The following is a 21,762-nucleotide window of genomic DNA, read 5'->3' as shown; positions in this document are numbered from 1 at the left end:
CCAGGCAGATTAATGAACAAACACTAATGAACATCTCAACACAATACAATGACCAGGCCCATCGTACATGGTTCTGCTCGTGGGTGAGTCAGGACTCCTTTTGCTTCAAGTACACTTATGTGCACACAGGATGCTTGGAAACCTAGAAAGTCAGCATAGTCTGTTTTTAAAACTGATGGGCATGAGATTCCTGTGATCTAGCCAGGATTATGCTGGAAGCTGTTTCATCTTGTTTGACAGAAGCAGCTGTTTAAAACCTGCATAAAGGAAGCCCACCTCCCTTCTTTGCTGCAGCTTCTCTCCACAGCAAGTTCCCATCCTAGTCTATCCTAGACGTGGAGGCAAGAGAACCACCTCTGTTCTGGTCCCTGACCCCAGCCAGGTGCCAAGCCATGTTTCAGCGCAGCCTTCTGCCTGCCACAGAAACAAATTCAAAACTCTGCTTTTACCACATGGAAAACCTGCTTATTTTTAAAAAATACAAGAGAGGACACTTCCTCTGCTGACTCATTAAGTTTGCTTCACAGAGCTGCTGCACTGGCAGAGCTGCAGTTTTCATTCACAGGCGCTTGTATGTGGATACAAAGGATGTTAAACTGAGACAAAATGGGTACTCAGTACTCTGTGGCAAGTGTAGGAACCAATGCCATGAGAAAGCAGGAATGAGTACTCTTAAACTATACCAGGCAACGTTAGCCTATGACTCTCCAGAAAATGCATGGATAATGCAAAGGAGAAGTAAAAATAATGGTCTCCCACCACACCAAAGGCTGCAAGTTCTGTGAGGCAGAAGAATGACTCTTACCTTGTGCTACAACTCCTTTTCCCACCAATTTGAAAATTTCTGCTAATCTGTGATGTGGGACAGTGCATGTCTGTCTACCACTACCACTTACAATGCTTCTTCTTCACTCGTGGGCCTTGTCACAAACATGTGGAGAGCTCAGCATAACAGAGCCACTAGCTCTGATGAAACATATTTCCAATACAATGTATTCACAATGCCAGGACTCCTTGTGCTTGCACTTACAGCTTAATTCTTTAAATCTGCCTTCAGAATATGTCAATTCCACCCTAAAAAGAATTATGTTATCACTTCTGATTATTCAGAGAAAAATAAGGAAAAAAGTTCCCCACCAGGGAAAAGCAGAATTCCACCTCATATCTCAGCAGAATTCAATTTCTTTCCTGCCTCCCATCTTCTCAATTCTTTAGGATATGCAAAAAAATTCACTGTCTTCTTTCTCTTCCACTGTTGCTTTCTCTGCTTGAAGTACCGTTCTGTTGAAGTACTGTCAGTTCTGTTTCTTCAGGGATACTAGAAGTTCCTCTCTTCCCTTCTTAACTCCCCCAAAATGCAACTAGCCATGCATGATCTGCCGCTGCTCTTCTGCTACTATCCGAAAAATTGACTCCTTTTAATCCTAGTGGAGGCATAGCCTGACTTTTGTGCGAATGTCCTTTCAAACCTTGCACTAGATAATGACACTTTAATTCCAACCAAAAGAAAGTCTACAGTCAAAACTGTTGTTAAATCAGTTCTTGATTAAGTATGAATAAAGCGAAAGCTCTAATAAGAAGCATGAGATATGATGCAAAACTGGTTTTCATATGGTATTTTCCTTAGAGTGCGAAACCCAGAGAAGAACAAAACTGGATACACAACAATACAGAGCAGAATGCTTAAATAAAGAAGCGTGCTCTCATTAATGAACTGTCTTAAGTTATACTTTAGTACACAAAAAGTTGTACTTCAATACAAAAAAATAAATAAATAAATAAATAAATAAATGGTTCTAATCCATCAAATCTTTTGTTTTCTACTGTCAAAAGTACAAAAATAAATAGTCCTCTTCACAACTCAGTTTTCAAAACCAGCTGGGATTTCCCCCATCACTTCAACAGCAATCTAGACTATCATTACTGTGATGACTATAAAAGTTCTCCCAACTTCCTATCTCAATCTGGTGATTGCCAAGCTATCTCTACCATATAGTATGTTTTGCTGTAAGAGCAGATGTTTCTGTCCTCTCAATCCTCCTCCCAATGCCCAGTTTTTCTGTGATTACTTTTTATGTTAACCTCTTTCTCATTCCAGTTTCTAAGTTAAATCTTTTAAGGTACTGCCATTTAAAAACAACTGTTGTTTAAACCAATACACAACAACATAATATTTGGGTATTTACCCATCAATATAACCATTACAGCCACACAGAAGAGGCAGAAGCAAGCATGTAGGCAGAAAATACCTTCAGCAATATCACCAATGAGATGGCCATGGTTAAGCACTGTATATAACCTTGCAGAAGGTGCAGCAAACTTTGCTGTTAGGGCAAAGGGAAATCAAGAAACCAACTGTGATGTCAGGGTTTTCTTGTGGAACTGTGCTTTTACATTCCAGCCTTTCTTTAAAGTAAGAAGCAAAAGATGATGACATCTTCTCTTCCCTTCCCACCTTCCTCCTACACCATTGGAATAAATTATCACTCATTAAATTAATATGCTACATTAATTTACAATTAAGCGATCACTAGCAATAATGATATATAATGTACATTCATAGTAATTGTAGTGCACAATTCAACATAAACCTGGCAAAGTTTTCCATATATCTGCTTATTCTCTACACACGAGGAATAAGGATAATAATTTGGACCCATTGAAGACCACTACTAATAAAGAGAGAAAACAACCTTTTTTTTTTTTACAACCTTTTAAACCACTATATAGCTTTAAGGTCTACTAATTTCTAGGTTGCCTACTGTTACAACCATTTCCTTTTCACTGAGATACATCCTTTTCATGTGATATTCTGATTTTGTGCCTACTCCATGGACACTAATTGAGAAGGTGCAAGAACCATTTATGCTCCTGTAAAACACGAGGATACCTGTTCAGTACATATTATATTGAAGTCATAGTGTAAAAAGAGTAAACTATAAATCACAAATAAGAAAAAAAAAAATACCATTCTTATATATCAGAATGTGTTTGTTTGTACTTGGAAAACTCCTGAATATTTTGAGCTTCCAGGAAAAAAATAAATAAATAAATAAAAAGAGAGGGCATTACACTGATGGTTATTTTTTGCTAGAAAATACTTGTCAGTATATTTTTTCCATAGAAGAAGAGTCTGCCAAAAAGTTGTAATGTCTAGAAGTCACAGAACGTGCTGTTTCTATATTTTACTATACTACATGTAAATGAAAAATAAAGTTACTGGTATAGATTATTCTTATTCCACAAATGATGGCAGTATAAATATTTTGTAGAAACCTGGTCTTTGTAAACATACGCAATATACTGCACAGCCCTCACCTGGCATCACCTATGTGCCCTGCAGTGGTGTAAGAATCATGCTGGAACAGCTTCTGCCAGCGGATTACAGTAAGATTCAGGATCCAGTTTTTGGAGCTGATTTTATCATAAAACAAAATAACAAATCAGACTTTTTTATTTATGGAACTAGAAGTAAGAGACCAAATGATTGGACTGGGTCATTTTCTTAGTAAAAGAGGAGATAAAGTTACAGAGAGATCTAGTCTAGTTAATTGCAATTAATACAACTTCCATAATATATAGTGAACAAAGATAATGGAACAACAGCAACAGTACAAGAAGCTTCTATCATAGGCAGACACCATATTAAAGATAGTAGTAGAGCTCCCTGAAGAGTTAGAAAACAAGTGTTTTTCCACCCTTGTTCTCTCCCAAAAAGCAGGAGAAAGAACACCATGAACACTATTTTTCCACAGAAAATGTGACAAACAGAGAACAGAAGAGAGAAGTATTTTGAAGCTAATGTATTAATATTTTTAAAAACACATTAAATCAAAGTTATACAGCAAAGAAAAATTCATTGCTATTATCCAGCTACAGTTGATCAGGAAATCTCAAAAGGCCATGGATTTCTTGAAATAATTCCAGGTTTTCTTGGATCCCACTAAGGCAGTTACCAGAAGAACAACTTTTCTTATGACACTCTGATTCTTTTGCTTCCATTCACAGTGAAGACAAAGAAGACCAAAGTCACAAAAAACAACAAAAAGCAGACTGGAGTGTAGAAAAGCATTAGCTTCAGTGTAAGCATTGACTAACGATTGTGGAAATTCTTATGTTAATAGAAATCACATAAATCTGAGAACTAAAACACTTATTATGTCATCTAATCTATGCAGTTGGCAGGAAAGGATTTGTTTCCTAAAGCATATTTTATATGGCTTTATTCAGTCCAATTTTAAATGGCAGAGCTATGAAGCTCCCACTGCATTCTTTGAGAAAGCTGATTTGTTTATTGTTTGAATTAATTTGACCATTTCCAGTTATAGCAAATATGCTCAAGATGCTGGTCTTAATAAAAATACGGAATGTCCTCAGTAATTTATGTTAGCATTAAAATAGCTAGTGAATATCCAAGCTATGAGCTCTGTTGAATTATCTTCGCATATAACAGGCTGATATTTTGATATTAACAAAGGCAGGAATCTCTAAGTATTTAGCAGTTGGGTTCTGATGCAATTACAAAATTTCATCCAAATTGATGTGATTTAGTAATACTTCTATATGATTCATAAGCTTGGCTTTTTTACACAGCTATATTTCTGAATGAATTTTTTAGTTAATTCGTAGCGCAACTAGGTTGGAAATATCAGAAGTTACACTTCTTTCACAGCATTTTTATATTATTACCTCTTCATGAATTCAGGATTTAACAAAAAAAAAAAAAAAAAGAGTGTGAAATAACTTTTTTATTATTGATTTCCACATCTGAAAATATAGTACTTATCATACTCTTACACAAAGGATTGGTAACATGGAAGGTAACATTTACAATAGATCCTCAGTCTGGTGTTTGTTTGTTTTTTTTGTTACTGGAAAGGCAACTCAAACAAAAGCATATATCCACTGTAAATGTACCTTGCTAAGGAAGATACTCACAGGTACTTAAGTTCTGATATAGCTCCCAAGAAAGACTTGATTTTTTTAGTGTACATCTAAAATTACTTTTGGCTGTATATACAGATTACACTCACACATACACACACGCACACACTTATATATGGGCAATTTGATATTTTCTTCTTTTTTTGTGGGAAAAAATATCATCTGAACTGCAGATTCAGTTACTTCAAAGTAAGGTTTGCACCCAGTAAAACCATACTACTTACATGGGAAGAAAATTACAGGATTAAAAGGACTGAGGCTAAATCTTCACAATATGTGTGTAAGAGCACTATTTCACTGGAGAATATTTTCCAAAGTCAGAAGGAAAATGAACTTTAAAAAAATCATCTGCTTAATGTACTATGATAGCATCTGTATTTACTGTACATGATACGATCTTTATGGCATACGGAGATTGTCTTTCTGTTTGAGCTGCCTAAAATATTGTGCTGGTCTCGACCTTGGAAATGTTTCTTAAGCATTTACTGTACTATAACAGAGATCTTTTGCCAGAAGAGTCACTGCAGAGCCGTGGGCTCTTAGGGGGCTTTCCATATTAGGGGCTTTCTTGCTCTGGATTAAGCATGCCAGCAATAGTTAGTTGCTGCTCTGTATTTAAAACTGATTTGCAGGAATGAATTGGGTAAGAAATGTTGAAATTTCTTGTATTTCATTGAGTTAAGCTTACAACCACGAGACAATTTAGGGAGATATCCATTAAGAAAACTTTTGCAAACTATCCAGTGCTACATGAGCTACAGCAGATTTCTGAACACATCAGGAAATATGCACTTCACCCGCAATTCTAATGGCCCCAAAAGACTGTGAAGAATGTGCTTTTATAATAATTTTTTAAAGGTTACAGTTTATTGGATAGTTATCATTGATCCTTTAAAAATGGTTACAGATGTTTAAACAGAAATATAGTGAACTAAACTATTAATTTCAGTCAACAGCTTTCTACAAAATAACGTCTTAGCCCCACTTTATTAAAGCAAAGTGCAATACATTTCATTTAATTTCTGATATAAATTACATAGCAAATCCACACAGGACTTTCCAATATAAGGTTAGCATTTAGGCCATTTCATTCCTGTAATAACCTTTTAATCTCTGTATTCCCTTTCTGCACCATAACTGTACACTACTGAAAGACTTCTCCCCAGGTAGCAGAACATAATCCTGGCATGGCTACCTGAGTTTACTCTGAAGTTGAAATGCCAGCCATTACTGTAATCTCATAATATATGACATCAGTAGTGGCCATCCAATAAATAACAAACCTGTATTTGCTCTGGGACCATCTATAATCTTATATTTATTTGTCATATAAACACTGTGGTTTCAATATCCTACTGGTCATCCAGTAAGAGTTGGAGTTTTGTTGAAGATGTCACTAGCCATAAAAAGAAATGTGAACTATTGCAGGTATATTTAATCCTATGGCCAATGAAACCTTACTAGTAGTTAGAGAAATATTATTTCCCATGCAAGATCACTTAGTCTGAAGCTAGCAGTGGCCAAAGGAAATAAAGGGGTATGCTTTAGTAAAAGATAAATAAAATAAATCCAGTCCTGATTTGTAAAAAGAAATTTACAATTGACATTAAAATATAAAATAATCAGAAACTTATTTCATGGATCAAAATCACATATGTAGGAGGCAGTGAAGATCCACCTCACAAAACTTCCAACTTGTTACTCTTTAAACATGAGCTTTTCCTATCAGAAGAGTCTTGTGAATTAGTTATATTTTAATCCCTTGGCTGTATGTCCCAGCAAGCAAGTTCCTTTACTCTATAAGGCGCATCATTTCAAATACGAAAACTCTGCCACCCAGACATAGTCAACTAAACCAACCAAGACTCATGTTCCACATTTAAACAGTTTTATAATTCCAGAATACACTGAGGGACTGCAGAGCTGTAGGAAAACAAAACAAAACACGCGCACCAAAAAAAAAAAAAAAGTTTCAAGAGCTATGTTGCTCCTCTTTCATAATAAAGGCAATCCCCCACAAAACTATAGAAAATGTAGATGACAGAAAGAAAAATCTGCAAAGTCCCCATACAAGGAGAAAAAATATAATCTGACCACCAAAATTATCTAATAGTATCTAACATTAAACTCTTTTTCTTGAGCAATTTTTTGTGTGTTCGCATATGAACTTTAAGCTAACAAATAGGATGTAAAGTTCATAATGTCTTCAGTTCAAAGAAACAGTAGCATCACTTACCTAAAGATTGGTCTTTGGAGATGCTTTTTCTTGATTGTAACACAATCATCCATTTAAAGACGGAAAAAAGACTTCTTCCAGCAAATAACTCCAAAAAGACCAGGGAGTAACCAGGAAACTTGGTCTTAGCTACTGTGCTGCAGAGAGCACACAGAACGATATTTTGGTGCTGGGGGAAGCCTCCCTCCCTCTTTCTGACAGTTGAGCAGAAAAGGGCCATAGAGGCCACATAAGACAGGCACGTCCGTGCACCAGCAGACCTTACAGGCTGAGCAAAACTGGAGTCAAGTTGATCGAAGCACAGAGTTGTACTGGATTCCTTTCAACTGTGCAGGAAAAAAGGGGAGCTTTGCCAAGTGCTACCCAGGTAAAAATGTTTTAGATTATTCCAGCCATGAGAGCACTTCTTACACATGCTGGTCAAAGTCTTAAATGCAGAGTCACTCTCTCCCTCGCTCTTTAAAACACACTGTTCCAAGGCTCAACTTGTTTTTCTTCAAAATAAAAGTTGTGCAGCTGTTTCAGCATTCCCATGCGAGTACCTTCAGAAAGTTTGTTCTGGTAAAAGAACTGTATACAAATTAATGAAGACGGATGGATCTGGTCTGTGAGGCTGGCTCCACTTCAAGAGATTGTAATTATTTTACAATCTGGCTTTTATTCACTCTGGATGATGTGTGGCTATAGCTATGTAAATTAAAGCACTGCTCATAATTTTTAGCATTCATAACCTAATAACCTAGAGTTGGCTGAAGCAGAATATGGTGTTTGCAGCTGGTAGTACCATAACTACATAAAACAAACCAATGCTATGTGAGTGAAGAAAACAAAGCTGACCAAGTTCAGATAGTGACAGTAGCAAACTGTTACTGTTTGCAAGATAAGATTTCAACAGAGATTCAAAGTCAAGAGCTTACTCTGACATCACGCTGACATAAATCAGGAAGAATTCAACCGCAGCAAACAGAGGCTGTAACGAAAGCTTCAAGGCAGGAGCAGGACTGTGGTTCTCGTGGGACTGGTCATGAGTGGTTCAGGTGAGATACCATTTCCCAGGCACCTCGAGGGGTCCATAATAAAGTGGTGCTGGCAAAGGTCTTGATGCGAAACATGAAACCCAGCCAGAGGAGCAGAAAGCAAGCAGCGAGCACTCACCCGCGTGCAGCTGGCTGCACAGCACCCTGGCACTGCATGCCCCCTCCTGCGGAGGAGGGAAAGGACCCACCACAGTGGTTCCTTCCCTGTGATCCCATTTCATTCCAGCTTAACTCTCAAAAAGCACTTACTATGTGCTAGGTAACGTTTCTGATATGTGACAAGCAGGATCAGGAAGGCTGGGAGTCTTTTGCAACTGCAGTATTGGTTGGAGGCAGAGCAGAAGAGTGGTAAATTTACACAGTTAAGAGTATAATACTGGCATTATCAAATTAAGCATGAGGGACACTAAATCTGAAAAAAAAAAAAAGACAAAAAAAGGTAATACTGAGATGTGACTTAGGCTGTACTTGACTAAGCAAATTCATACTACATTATCCACAAATTATGAATTTCACCAAATTTCCATGAAATAATGATACATAACAATCAGGGAGATAACCAATATCCTGGTAATATGCACTTTCACATGGGAAAATTTAGGAGATTAGCAGATTCTACTGAAACAGGTAAAATATCTTCCTAGATCTAATATATGTTGCTTATAGAACATCATGATAGTGCAAAGTTTGGTTAGCCTGAAACTGATCCCCACACTACATGAAACTATTTCCATGACACAACCACTGAGCAATTATCTAAAGAAAAATGGTCAAGACAGCCATCACCAGCTATTTATTGTTGATTCAGTTTTACCCTGCCCCACTTTTTATTTCTACTCCTTTGAGAAGTAGACAGAATTACACCTTCATCAAGACAACTATCTTTATCAGATCACAGGTTCATTTTTGTCAGGATCTTGAAGGATCTGAGGATCTTTCTTCAACAATATGCAGTGTTCAGAGTGCTGTCATATTTTAAAAGCCTTTCACGTAGTCATGTTCTTTCTTATTCTTGCCTGCCAAGATTCACATTTCTTTTCATGCAGTTTTCCTGCTCTGGCTTTCAGCTTTTCAAAATAATTTGCTGCTTTTTGAAGCATGTTCACTCACCGTCTATAGAGAAAGCTGCAAATCACAAAGAAATTTATCTTTTCTTTCTGTTTCGTATTATGTGCATAGGATTGCTGTACTTAGGTTATTCAGAGAGATTTCATGTAGCTCAGCATGATGATCTTGGTATCTTCTGAGAGTTTCAAGGGAAAAAAAAGATCTTCAAATCCTCAGTGAGTGCTATACCAAATATGTTTTTCCATTGAACTCCCCAACCTTTCATCTAGCAGTTTTACCAGTCCCCAAACTAGTACACATCTTAACAATTTTTTTTTCTGGGCCTAGTCCAATGAACATTGTTGTTCATGGGACTTCCATTCAAGCATGGCACTGAAAAAAGTACTGTTTGGGGGAGCTGAAATTCCTGCAGTGTAATTACTTCGGCTACAAGGAATTTGAGAGCTGTTAAAAAAAGGCAGGGAAGGAAAATGTGAATATTAAATGACAACAGAACTTTGTTTTAATTGGATAGTTTTTCATCTTCCAAACAGCCTTTTTTTGTCCACTTAGAGTTTTCATTCAACACAGCAACAAGTCACAGAATTTTTCCATATAATATTCAGAAATCAGCTCTACTTGTTGAATGAGTATGCACACAAATTCTTCAAAAAGTGCATTAAAAAAGGTATGACAGGTTAATTAGACTGTATGAAGCTTGAGTCCAACTAAGATGACTCCTGCATTGTTCAGTTGAAAAATCAATATATAGAATATAGAATGTAACTTTTTGTAGATTTCAGTATTGGATAATCCAGCAGTGATCTTAATCAATATATTGATCATGCAGAGATATTAATCAAGGATATACCTGTACCAGATACACTGAATGAAGGCATTTTTATTAGAATGAGGAAGTACCCTGCTTGAAAACACAACAGCAATTTTTAAAAGTCCTCTATAGATAATATACATCATATTTTCTAGCTTCATACTAATCCTTTCAGAGGTAATTAGAATGGTAAAAATCTGTTTAACTGATGCCCTAGAGATCTCTTATTTAATTTCCCAACACTGGATGAAAGTCAAGCAGAAAACTCCTGAATTGTTTTCCAATGTATTTTCCCATTGTTGTTGCTATTGTTTGCCCATCACAACCAATGACTATTCTTTCTAAATGATGCAAGCTATTTTTACTTCATCTCCCAAGCACATATTCATGTGAAAGCAGACTTTTTCGACTAAAAGCATATAATACTTTACCACTCACAAAAACAGAGCTTCACCAACATCAAGATTTGTAACTACAGTTAAATTTTGATGTCTAGTACTATTTCTCAATCCAAAAGATTACATGTGAGCTAGAACCCAAACTATTTTACTCTACTTGTTTTAATGTCACATTTTTCTCATTGATCTGTAGCTCTTTGCCAGAAGTCTAGAAATATAATTATTTTTCCTACTGTAATTTCAAATCTGTTGGCAATTAAGATGGTAACTAAGAGGTTTGACATTTAAAGCTTTAATCCATTACATGCCATAATCTGTGTTCTGCTTCCATAATAAAGCAAGGGGTCAGAAATCTTCCCCTGCTCAAGAGGAAGCAAGAGAACAAGTGGAGAGATAAGTTTCATGCATCCATTTATTTTATGGACTAATTAAAGTAGTGAAGAAAAAAGGAAGACAACTACTTCTACATACTTCTCTCTTTACCTTTTTGAAATGTACAGGTTTGAAATATAAAAATCTAAAATGGGACTTATGCCCAGAATGCTATTTTATTTTTCAGTACAGTACCTGGCTGCAGTTCACTGTTTAAGATGTTTGTAAAGCAATTAAATCACTAAGTATGAAGATTTTTTTTTTTACAGTAGGAAATCAGTGTATCTTGTGCATCTCCTAACAAGATTTACATTTAGGTACTTATATTGGATTAAATACACTCTGTAAAGGCAGGTAGAGCATTCCCCATGCATAAGAAACTAGAGGGAGTGATGTGAAATCTACCTATGCCGTCACCGTCACATTGTCAAGGAAGACTGTTTTCCAAGGCTTTCTGCAAGACAGAATAGCTGGTACAGGTTCTTTGTAATGGTGTGGGGAATATATCTCTCAGCACCCGTTTTGCCTACTTCAAGTTCACATGCAGGCTCTCCTGTTCTGACACTACTGAGCCAATAAAATCACCCAGCTGTCTGATGTCTTGTACTGTCCCCAGACACTGGTTAAATTCTATAGGAGACGCTGTGATTGCCTGCCACAAAAAGGTTGAACTTTATCACAAACTCATCATGCTTAATTTAGAATAGTACCTACAAAAACTGCATTTGTATAATGGTTTAAGAGCTAAATTATAGTTACCCACATTCTCCTTATAGCTACCCATATTCCCCAGCACAGTTCATCCCATCATGGATCAGGCTGAATGCTTTTTCTCTCAACAGTTCTGTGAGGTTTGCATTAAGCTGATTGCACTCTGTGTACATAAATGTGTAGGACAGCCTCAATTTATTTCTTTGTGTTGACGTCAGCAAAACCCACTCTGGAACTTAACCTAATGACTTCGCCAGGCTTGAAAAACTAGAGAGTACTGGAGATAACTGTGACTCATTCAGAGTACAGATAGAAAAGTTGGCAAACATTGCTGGATCTATCATAGTGCATGTGGTAAAGCTCTGTGCAAACAGTTATGCAGGTCTTTAAAATCTGGCTTCCCTTTTCACTCCTCATAAGTAAGAATATTTATAAAATTGTGTTATTCTCTCTTGCTTTCCCTGTTTATATGCACACACAAACTGAGCAGAGACTTACGTCAATGCCATCACACAGATTAATTTCCCTGCTGAGACTTTTCTGCTTAGACTAGAGCACAGTAACTTGGTTTAAGAAGCTTCCCAGTTCTTCTCTTTTGCTATTATATTTTTCTACATCTTAAGTCTTGAGCAAATCAGTGGTACTTTTGCACAGAAGAATATCTCCACAAGTTTTCTTCACAAACAGGATCTGGCATTTTGTGGGAGGAAGCTCATCTTCTACAAGCCTCTGGGTCTCAGCCTGATATTTTCCCGGAGTATCTGACTGGTCCCTTCATTTTTCAGGCTTTCTTCGGATGTAGCCAGTCATCTTCTGCAATACTACAGAAGATGACTTTCTCTGCTACTGCAGGAGCACCTCGAGGAGACTCACCCAGCATGTCTTAAAAATCAAATAGTGTCTGTCAAAGTCTGTCAATAGTGTCTGCTCTCTTCATTGACTAGACATTTAAGAAGCTAGTTTAGACTAAAGGACAGGTTCATTGAAAATTATAATACATCGAACTTGTATTGTCATTTCACTAAGGTGGGAGCATTAGTTAATCTTCAAAGTAACTGAAGTGACAAAGTATCCTGCACCACTATGAAGAAGGATGGTGTCTAGAATCCCCCTACATGACCATGAATGAAGAAATATCTATCATTTTTTTCTGATCAGAAGATAACAGAATAGTAGTTGGAAGGAGAAGCAGACTAACCAGTTGTTGAAGTACATGCTGCAGCTCTGCAGCATGAGGAACAGGAGCCAGAATACAGACTGAGCAACATGCTATGAAATGCATACCTATAGACAGATAGACATACAAACAAATACATCCATATAGATACCCATGATATATAGACATCTATCTATAAATAGATACTGAAACTTAACAGTTCCAGGGAATTAATACCAAAAAATACAAATACCAATGTCTCACAAAACATTGATTCTCCAGATCAATATAACTCTTCTGAAGTACTTGACCAGTATCACAGGTATTTTGTTTTGATTCTACCTGATATTACTAGGATGTTATACTTGGTATCTTTAGTGGAGAGGAAGGGAAGGGGGGGAGGGGAAATGAGAAGGAGAGGAAGGGAAATGTAAAGAAATTCCTTTGGGATATATGATGCTAAATTAGTGCTGAGATACACAAGTCAAAACATGGCATTTTTTGGTTTTGAGCCAGTGCAATATTATTGTTGGCCACAGATGATGAAAATTCAATTTCTATTGGAAAACACTGTAATTGATGTGCTTTGAGTTTCCTAAATGACAAATAATGACAACCATATAACAGACAATAGAGCAACTTCAGACTTACACACTGTAATTTTTTAAGGGAGTAAAAGGGATATAAAATGCCAAGGGACTTAGTACAGATGGGCTACAGAATATCAAGTAATTATTTTTTTTTTAAGTTATTGCCTTAAATATATGTGACAGTATAAATATTCAGAACAATCTTTAAAGATAGGAAAAATAGGTTGGAACAATCTCCAAAATAATATGAAAAGGATAACATGAGTAACTGTGGCATACGTTAGGAATGGCTATTGGCCAATGTCAAGATCATGACCAAAAGAATTTATCTGCTAAACAGCAGCTCTCCATGGAAAATATATGGCCATTTAATAGGACAGACTGTGCTAAAAAGAATCAGAAGAGACATGCTACATTGTGGATGCTTTTTCCTTGAATTCCTTAGGTGAAGAAAGTTCTCAAGAACTTATGAAATTTCTGAGCTGACTGTGAAAATTTTCTCTATAGTAGAAGATATCACCTGAAAGTCTGGAATAAAGATGCAAGAATCTGTCATAGCTATCTCTCCACTGCATAGGTTATTATTCTTAACTCGCATTCAAATCCAGTTTTCCATTTCTGTGTAGGTGGCAGAGTATGATCTTCAAGCAAGTTAAACAATCAGTCATACATAATAAAGAAACCATTGCAAGGCAACTGGAAGAGTTTTAGGCCTGTTCTGATTAATGACATATTAAAAATAAACAACATTCTTTAAAAGATTTTTTTTCAGGTAATTGTGCTTCAGATACATTGGTAATATAACTTTTTCATTTCAGACTCTGAAAGTATTTTGCACTGCCTTAGTCTCCAAGTCTAGCTATTTCTTAGCTTTCTGGAATTTCATTCATTTTCATTGGCTAAAATACTCTGGCCTACACACAGTTATTGACATGTTCTGGTTTTCCATCATTAGATATCTGGCATCCAGTTTGAGAGACATGGAGACTAGGAAGTATATACACATGCATTTCCCTAGAGGATTAACAGTATCTGGGAGCTGTCACAGTGCCTTTTCCTGTCAACTACTTGCTCTTTGGTCACATTGCCATTATCCATAGACCAGATACAAAAGAAGTTGCAACAGCAAAAACTCTACAGGTGATTTTATATCTTCTTGCAAAACTGTTTCTTTGAACCAGCATCGCTAATAATACCAGAGCTTTGCTTTCTGATTGCAAAAATTGCTTTTAAATAATGGTTTCCCCGCAGATGTCTTGAAATCTGACATCCATCATTTTAACTTACAAATAGTGATAAAGAAATTCTGTGTTCAGCTCTACCCCCAGATATGTAACATGGCCATAGACAAAAAATGTCTTGTGCATGACTCAGAAATCTATTATTCTAACACAATAACATTTTGATCATTCTTATCTTTGTAATAGAAAGATGTTCACAAAACATAATGCACACGGTAATGATCTGATTTTTTTTTCTATATAGATTCTATTACTGTCTTTCCAATACAGACTGCTGGATTTCAAGGATAAGAAAACTGCATAGATATATCCTTTATTCTACATATAAGTTACCTACATCATTTTGCTCCATATACTAGCTCATCATCTCCCCCCAACACACAGTACATCCCAAGTCTGTGTTTATTGTAATGACATCTGTCCAAGCATGCCAGGTGTGCATGTGCTAGTGGCAGACTAGTGGGAAGTTTCTCTCTCCTAGCAATACTTTAAGGACACCCAGAAAAATAATTAAATAAATAAATAAAAAATAAAAAAACTTTGGTTGTTTTTAGCATTAGCATTTCCAGAGGAAAATAACAAGTAAAGTTGAAATTTAAATTCTGTATATCACATATTTCTCTTAGCTCAGTAAAGTGAATTCTTACTATGGCTGTATTACAGAACACAGCTCTCCCAATAATTGTAGTCTAGATTTTCGAGAAATCTTTGAAATGTATTTCAAATGCATCAGCTCATTTGATTTTAAAAGATTCTGTGCAAAAATGACAGAGAATCCTTCAATCTCTTGTTGGAGAAAGTGAGTAGAATTCCACTAATATACAATGCATTTCCCCCTGAAATCACTGCTAGAGACCCTGAAGAAGGGCTCACTAGTGAGTCTGTTTTCAGGACCTGTTACTCCTTTGGAAAAGTTTCAACAGTCAGAGAATCTACAGTAGGTAAGTCAGAATATCACCTAGCCAACAATGTTTTAAAATAAATGCAGTTCTCAGAAGTAGTTTAGTGCTCACACTTTTCTTCAAGGGTCATAAGTTTGCAAGCAAATGTAAGATAGAAAGGACTTGACTAGCAAATGTGAAATGTACCAAACATATTGCACTTTATAAACAGTGGATGAGTCATTGTTTCCCGCAAGGTCTCTGCCTGGATTTTTTTTCTCTTCCCCTTCTTCATAGCAGTAAATCTTTTTACTTTCATACATTCAAAATCTCTTTTCAGAAAAATTGACTTCAAAACTGTATTTGAACCACAAACTGGAAAAAAAAAAATGAATATGCATTCATTTTATACAATAATCTGCCTGAACTAAAGCATGAGGCTGACTAATTTTGCTAGTTAAATTCTGAGATACTTAAATGTGGGTACAATATAATTGGCTTTATTACTCATACAATTATTTTACATATGTACTTAGCACACATGTAATGGGCTATTCTGCCAGCTCCAGAGAACATAGTGTTTTCCTTATCGACTGAGAAGACAAAGCACACACCAAGGCATTGTTAACTTCCTTACATATGGTTTGTAGGTGTACCTGGACCTCAGAACAAGTCGGTATTTTTCACACTGAAGTCTTAAAACTGAAGTAGAAGCAACAAAGACCATCATTTTAATGAATTATGTAGATTCTTTCAGTTCTTTCATGGAACTGCCAGATTTAAATGTTATTAAACATTTTTCATGAATCACTACTGAATGATAAATTAAGACACAACATTAAGTGAGAAAAAGATTTTCTAGTAATTAAAAATATCTTAAGAACAGGTGGAAAATTGTTTAATAAAATGTAGGCTAAAACTGGCCTCTGTATAATATTTCATAATCTAAGCTGGAGAATAGGTGTGTTTTTCCCCATCCAAAAAGGTACCAATTCCATAGTTGTTACCAGAATTCTACCACTCAGCTCCATTCATCCCCTAAAACAAGGACTAACAGTTTTGCTTCAAGCTCATTCTAGCTTGCCTTTTATCTGGAAACTGTCAGAAAACACACACAGAGTTGTGTTATTGTTATGATTCTGGACTGTGTTATGTGGGTACTTTCTGATAAGAATCACAACTGACAATTTGAACTAAACCACCGTAACAGAGTTCAGATGAAAATAATTAATGCAAAGATGCAAGATTCTTTTTTCAAGTCGCATGAACTTCATGGTTCCTCTTAGTCAACACATCACAATATTGTGTGCTTTCATTATCTCCTTTTTACAATTTTCTCTGACAAAAGCAAGAGTTCCCACGGAATTCTGCAATACAGTGTTTATTTTGACATCGGTTTCTTCTCTGGCAAGTGTATTTTATACCAGAATTTGTTTTTGTGCTCCTACCTGTTAAATGTTTGACACTCGATAATAATTTTAATCTCTTTTTTATGAGTAGCAAAATCAACTCTCTGCTAATATTTAGCATACTTTTTTCTCTTTAATACCAAATACATATTCTCTACCACTTTTAAATACCACTGCCATGAGCACACTAAGACTCTGGTTTTTATACATACTATTGTCAAGCAATAAAGCATAATGAGACTAATTTGAAATGAATTATATAAATAGCCAACTAGCAGATTTTTAATTATCTTGTTGCAGAATTTCTAATTAAGCATGGAGATCTGCACTTTCACTAACATTGCTCTGCTACTATAATGACAAGACAAGCTAGAACTGGAATTAACATGTTCAAGATAAAAACATTCAATGCAGTCAAACACTTGAAATAAAATAACACTGAATATTCTGGTTTGGTGTAGTGAATGACTTCACTCTCTGCATACATGTAATCAAGAAACTACATAACAAGGGTTTTAACACCCTTTGTAACAAGCATTTAAGTAGCATGTAAAGCGAAATGAGCATGTTATAATTAATGACTATATGGCAGGTGCTAAAATATAATTGTTCATGTAACAGCCTTTCTTACAGAGCAGTTGGGACATTTATGAACCTGGTGTTCCCCGACTCTGTACAAGCAAGCATCCGTACCCACATGACTTCTGTCAGTAAAATGTCAATTACTTCTACGAATTTTTCTCACTTGGATCAATGCAGTGCTATATAATTCCTTTATTAGTTATACTAATTCTGCTGTTATATTCTTTGACCCTTAGGAGATGATTTTTTTAGTGAGATTAGAGGGACCCGCTTAAAAACTAGATTAAGAACATGTCACAAAAGCACATAGCCTAAGGAAAGCATTACGGGCTACATAAGGTCAACTCTGTTATTTCGGCATGATCATTTTGTAGAAAAGAAAGGCAAGGAAGATGATGGAACTTACAGGAATTTCTGTATAAAAACAAGTTGTTTTCTACTTCTGATAACTTCTGTCTTTCCTAATGCTGTGTATACCACTGTTTATGTTCAGAGGAAGGGATTTTCCTGGTTTGAAGAGCCTTATCTTCTGTGGGGTGAGTTCCAAGAGTGACTGTGCTGTCAGGAAGATCATGTTATAAAGCCAGGATGGGGGAAAGTGACAAATTACACTTCTAAGTGGCTCAGGGTATCAAAAGCAAGAACAAAGGAAATAACCTGACTGAAAGAAGTGAATCTTTAAAAGCTCTAACCTAGCTGACACTTTTTGGAAACGGAAGGAATAATTGCAGACTTAAACCAGGCTCTTCTAGCAATGGCTGTCACCAGTGAGAAAATAAGCCAGAAAGTTGGTTTAGTTCTTACAGTAACTGGTTCTGATGCACTTCACATTATCAATACTTTCCTGCTAGATCAGGCAAGGGGACTTAACTAAGAAATTGTATTGCAGATGCTAAAGTTGTACTCTACCTACAACTGAAATATGGAATCTGAACCTTTGAGTTAAAAAAAAAAAAAAGGTGCTCTGGGACAAAAATTATAGAGTGATAGTAATGAAAGACTGTATCTGCTCTTGACCAGATAGATTTGCAAATAAAGAACATTTTGCACTGCAGAGTGACACTAGGAACGTTAAGAAGGACACAAAACCTCTTAAGACTAACACTGTATGTGGAGCTCAAAACCAGATACATAAAAACAGCATTTTGTAAGCAATAGAATCAATGCCCACTGTTTGGAAAGAGAAGCATGAACTGCAGGAGCTGGATCGCTGTGGAGTTCACAAGTGCTAGCAGAGATTTTATCTCCCAGCATTTACCTGTTTCATAACAGCATGACACTAGTTAATTTTGTTTAAGTTTATCATTACCTTCTGGATGCTTTTCAGCACTATTGAAACGTAGCTAGTTGTTCTCCAGCCTGTGTTTGTACAGCTGATTACTGCTGCCTAGATGTGGCAAAAGACTGGCAATTGCACTGCGTTTTTGAACCACAGCTATCATTTTGAATTCTAATTTTTCCCTCCACTGTATTCTCAGCTCTTCCTGTAAGTTAATAACACTTCAAACTTGTGAACAAAAATTGACCTGTGTCAGAGCATTTCAGAACCAGTGGATACATCTTCCTATTTTGACAATAAACATTTGGGAACCCTTTGCCAAATGTAATTTCCAATATGTGTATGATTCTTAGAAAGTTCTCTGAGCCCTACCAGCAAGTACATGGATTTGTTTCTCAAAGAGCCACAGAACAAAAGGGACTATAAAGCAAGTGACTATATTCATTCAGTGACAATGGCAGAGGAAAAAACAAGTGTAAAGAGGCAGAGCCACCACACAGCACACACCAAACTCACACTCTCATTTCAGCCAACTATACCAAAAGCTTACCTTCACATTTCCAGGAAATAGTTTTATATTAGTAACAGTTGTGATAAATGACCCTTCATTCCGTTAAAAATGACATTGACTACAGGTAAAATATAAATATAGATCGGAAAAAAAGTGTTTCACCAACTGTATAAAACCACCTTGGAAACTACATGCCTCATGACTGATAAGTACACTATCCTCACTGTTTTTCTTAGATTAATCTAAAATTATGACCTTAGGGTAATATCTGAACACTTGTGAAACAGCTTCAATTGTCACTTTACAGTGATTTAGCTTGTTATTGCTAATACTGCAAAGTCTCGCATGCTTATGCTGTATCAGGGGTGGAAGCTGATCACTTCGCTGAACATTTATTGTTATGTGACATGAGTGGCATTTGGAAAAGATTAATAGCAAAAATAACCTGGTTATTTTTCCTTTTTGTACAGTGTAGACTGATAGATAAAACTGTGGGCTGGGGCCTAAGACCCCTGAGCTTTTGATTAGGCCATTGATTGATCTCAGATGGGTCACTTTCTACTTAGACTGGGTAACTGTCAACATTGGGAACTGATGAAATTTCTCCCCTTCAAAAGGTGCTTTGATTTTTATGGATTAAAATGCTTTGCAAGAACAGATTATCTTTCTTTGTTTCCTCTACTGTATCAAGCATATTTTCTTTTTTGTTTTAGTAACTTTTTAGCAATGGCTGCTTTTCAAATCTTTCCTATGCAGCCACATCTAACAATATATTTTCATTCATTCCTTTTATACATCAGGTGACCTAGTCTCACAGATCTTGTAAGCTTGTGGATATGTAACTTAGTATTTTTTTCTAACAGTTTCCACCAATTCAGTATATCCTTTGATATAAGATTTAGGGAACTGCTTTAAGGTGACAAAAGGCAAATATCAACTTGTTCTCAAATTTTACTGCTTTGTTCCAAAACCACACTTACTATTTGGAATACTGCAGCAATTTCCTGCTGGTACTTTGATCCAAGAACATCATGAGCTATGCAGGTGGTTTCTGTCACACCATCATTCACATTTTTGACAGATTTTGAGTCTGTATAATATTCCCAGATAAATTTCTTAAAGTAATCTGTGCCAGGAAAGTAAAGCTTATGTTCTGCCAGCTTGCTGACACAAACCCTATCTGTGATATCAGCCTTTTGCTTAGTCAGTAACGCAAATAAACCTTCAAATCCCAGTGAGAAATACTGAAGAACCTTGCATGAGAATGTTCTAAGAAGGCTGCATTAGAAGAAGGCCACTACATTTGGCCAGGCTGACTCACTAAAATCACAAAGTTATGTGTAATTTGTTTTATAATCATCATCTTGCTTTTTTAAATTAAAATATATATATTTATATACTTTAGATGAATTTGGAGTTAAGTAAAATTAACTACCCTCTCCCATCAGCACAGTGCAATCTTTCAAGTTAAGCAAACTGTACAATGAAAGGATCATTTTCTGTCAACAACTTCCCTTCAGTTGATGCTACAAAAACAAGGGAAGTTATCCTGTTTCAGTTTCTTAAAGGACTCTTCACTAACGTCTTTAACTAGGTGTAAGGTGTAAGGAGGAATAGTACTGAAATTTCACAAGTCAGCCTCATACAGGTAGCCTGGAGAAGAGGTCAAAGATACAACTGTTCTGGACTCTAAAAACAAGATCTAGAATCATGGGAGGTGTTCAGAGCTCTTCCTAGCTGCATACTCCAATGGAGAATTGAAATGAAATCTACTTTACTTTCTAACATTTCTGATACTGTGAAATTTAAAAAGACAAATCCATCAGAGATTCTAGACTGAACATTATGATGCACAAGATATCCATTCATTCATTTTTCTGATATAGTAGTACTGAAATATCTACACTTTGACATAGTCCTTCCAGACAGAAAACATATTCACTCAGTCTAAAACTTCAACCTGTTTTGAAATACTGTTTTGCCCTTTCGTAATTACTAAGCAGCAGGACATACTGACTGAAGGGGTTTAGGGGATAATTTGGGTTGGGAACCATTCCTACACCTATAGCTTCTGCAGAGTTCCAGGTCTTCTCCCTCCCTTTTGGCTTCCACTGAAGTCATTCCCTCCTCACCTCTCATCACTCTTAGAACTTTTTTGTTCCACACCATTTGATTCCTTCATTTTTAATATTTTTAGTATTTTTCCAGCATGAAATGTGGTTTTGGAAGTTTTTGACTCTAACATACAAGAATGTAAGTTCACAGGAGAGACCTTCAACTAGAGCTGAACACCACCGGACCAGGTAAGTAAACGCAACTCTCTGTACCTGCTCTGCCTGCATATGAATAGAGCTCAGATGACATGGAAAAAATAACAGCTGAAATATTAAAATATAACTGCTGGTACAAATTAGTAAAAAATATCAGTTATTCATAACACCTGGGAAAAGTTTTCATGCATCCCAAGATTTTTAAACAATTTACTAACGATGTTTATTTGTTGTGATAGTACCTAAAATTCCCAGTGGTAAAGACA

General features: G+C 36.1%; 1 protein-coding gene across 14 annotated transcripts in view; it reads right to left on the bottom strand.

Annotated features, from left to right (window-relative positions):
• The window catches only part of PDE1A (phosphodiesterase 1A), a 183,690-nt gene that overhangs the window by 110,351 nt on the left and 51,577 nt on the right, over window positions 1–21,762 (bottom strand). Inside the window, exon 1 of one of the 14 annotated variants that reach the window (XM_080600432.1) lies at window positions 7,181–9,110. The exons of 10 other annotated variants lie outside the window; for them this stretch is intronic. In XM_080600432.1, coding sequence (XP_080456558.1) covers window positions 7,181–7,233 — 53 coding nt within the window. In that variant the 5' untranslated portion in view covers window positions 7,234–9,110. Of the gene's footprint in view, window positions 1–7,180; window positions 9,111–21,762 lie in introns of those variants that run through there. 3 more of the 14 variants (XM_080600436.1, XM_080600447.1, XM_080600439.1) reach the window with 3 other exon arrangements.

Source organism: Anser brachyrhynchus (genome assembly GCF_964034855.1).
Source record: "Anser brachyrhynchus genome assembly, chromosome: 7".
Taxonomy (NCBI): Eukaryota; Metazoa; Chordata; class Aves; order Anseriformes; family Anatidae; genus Anser; species Anser brachyrhynchus.
The sequence above is the reverse complement of the archived record's forward strand: the minus strand, read 5'-3'. Positions and strand labels throughout refer to the sequence as shown.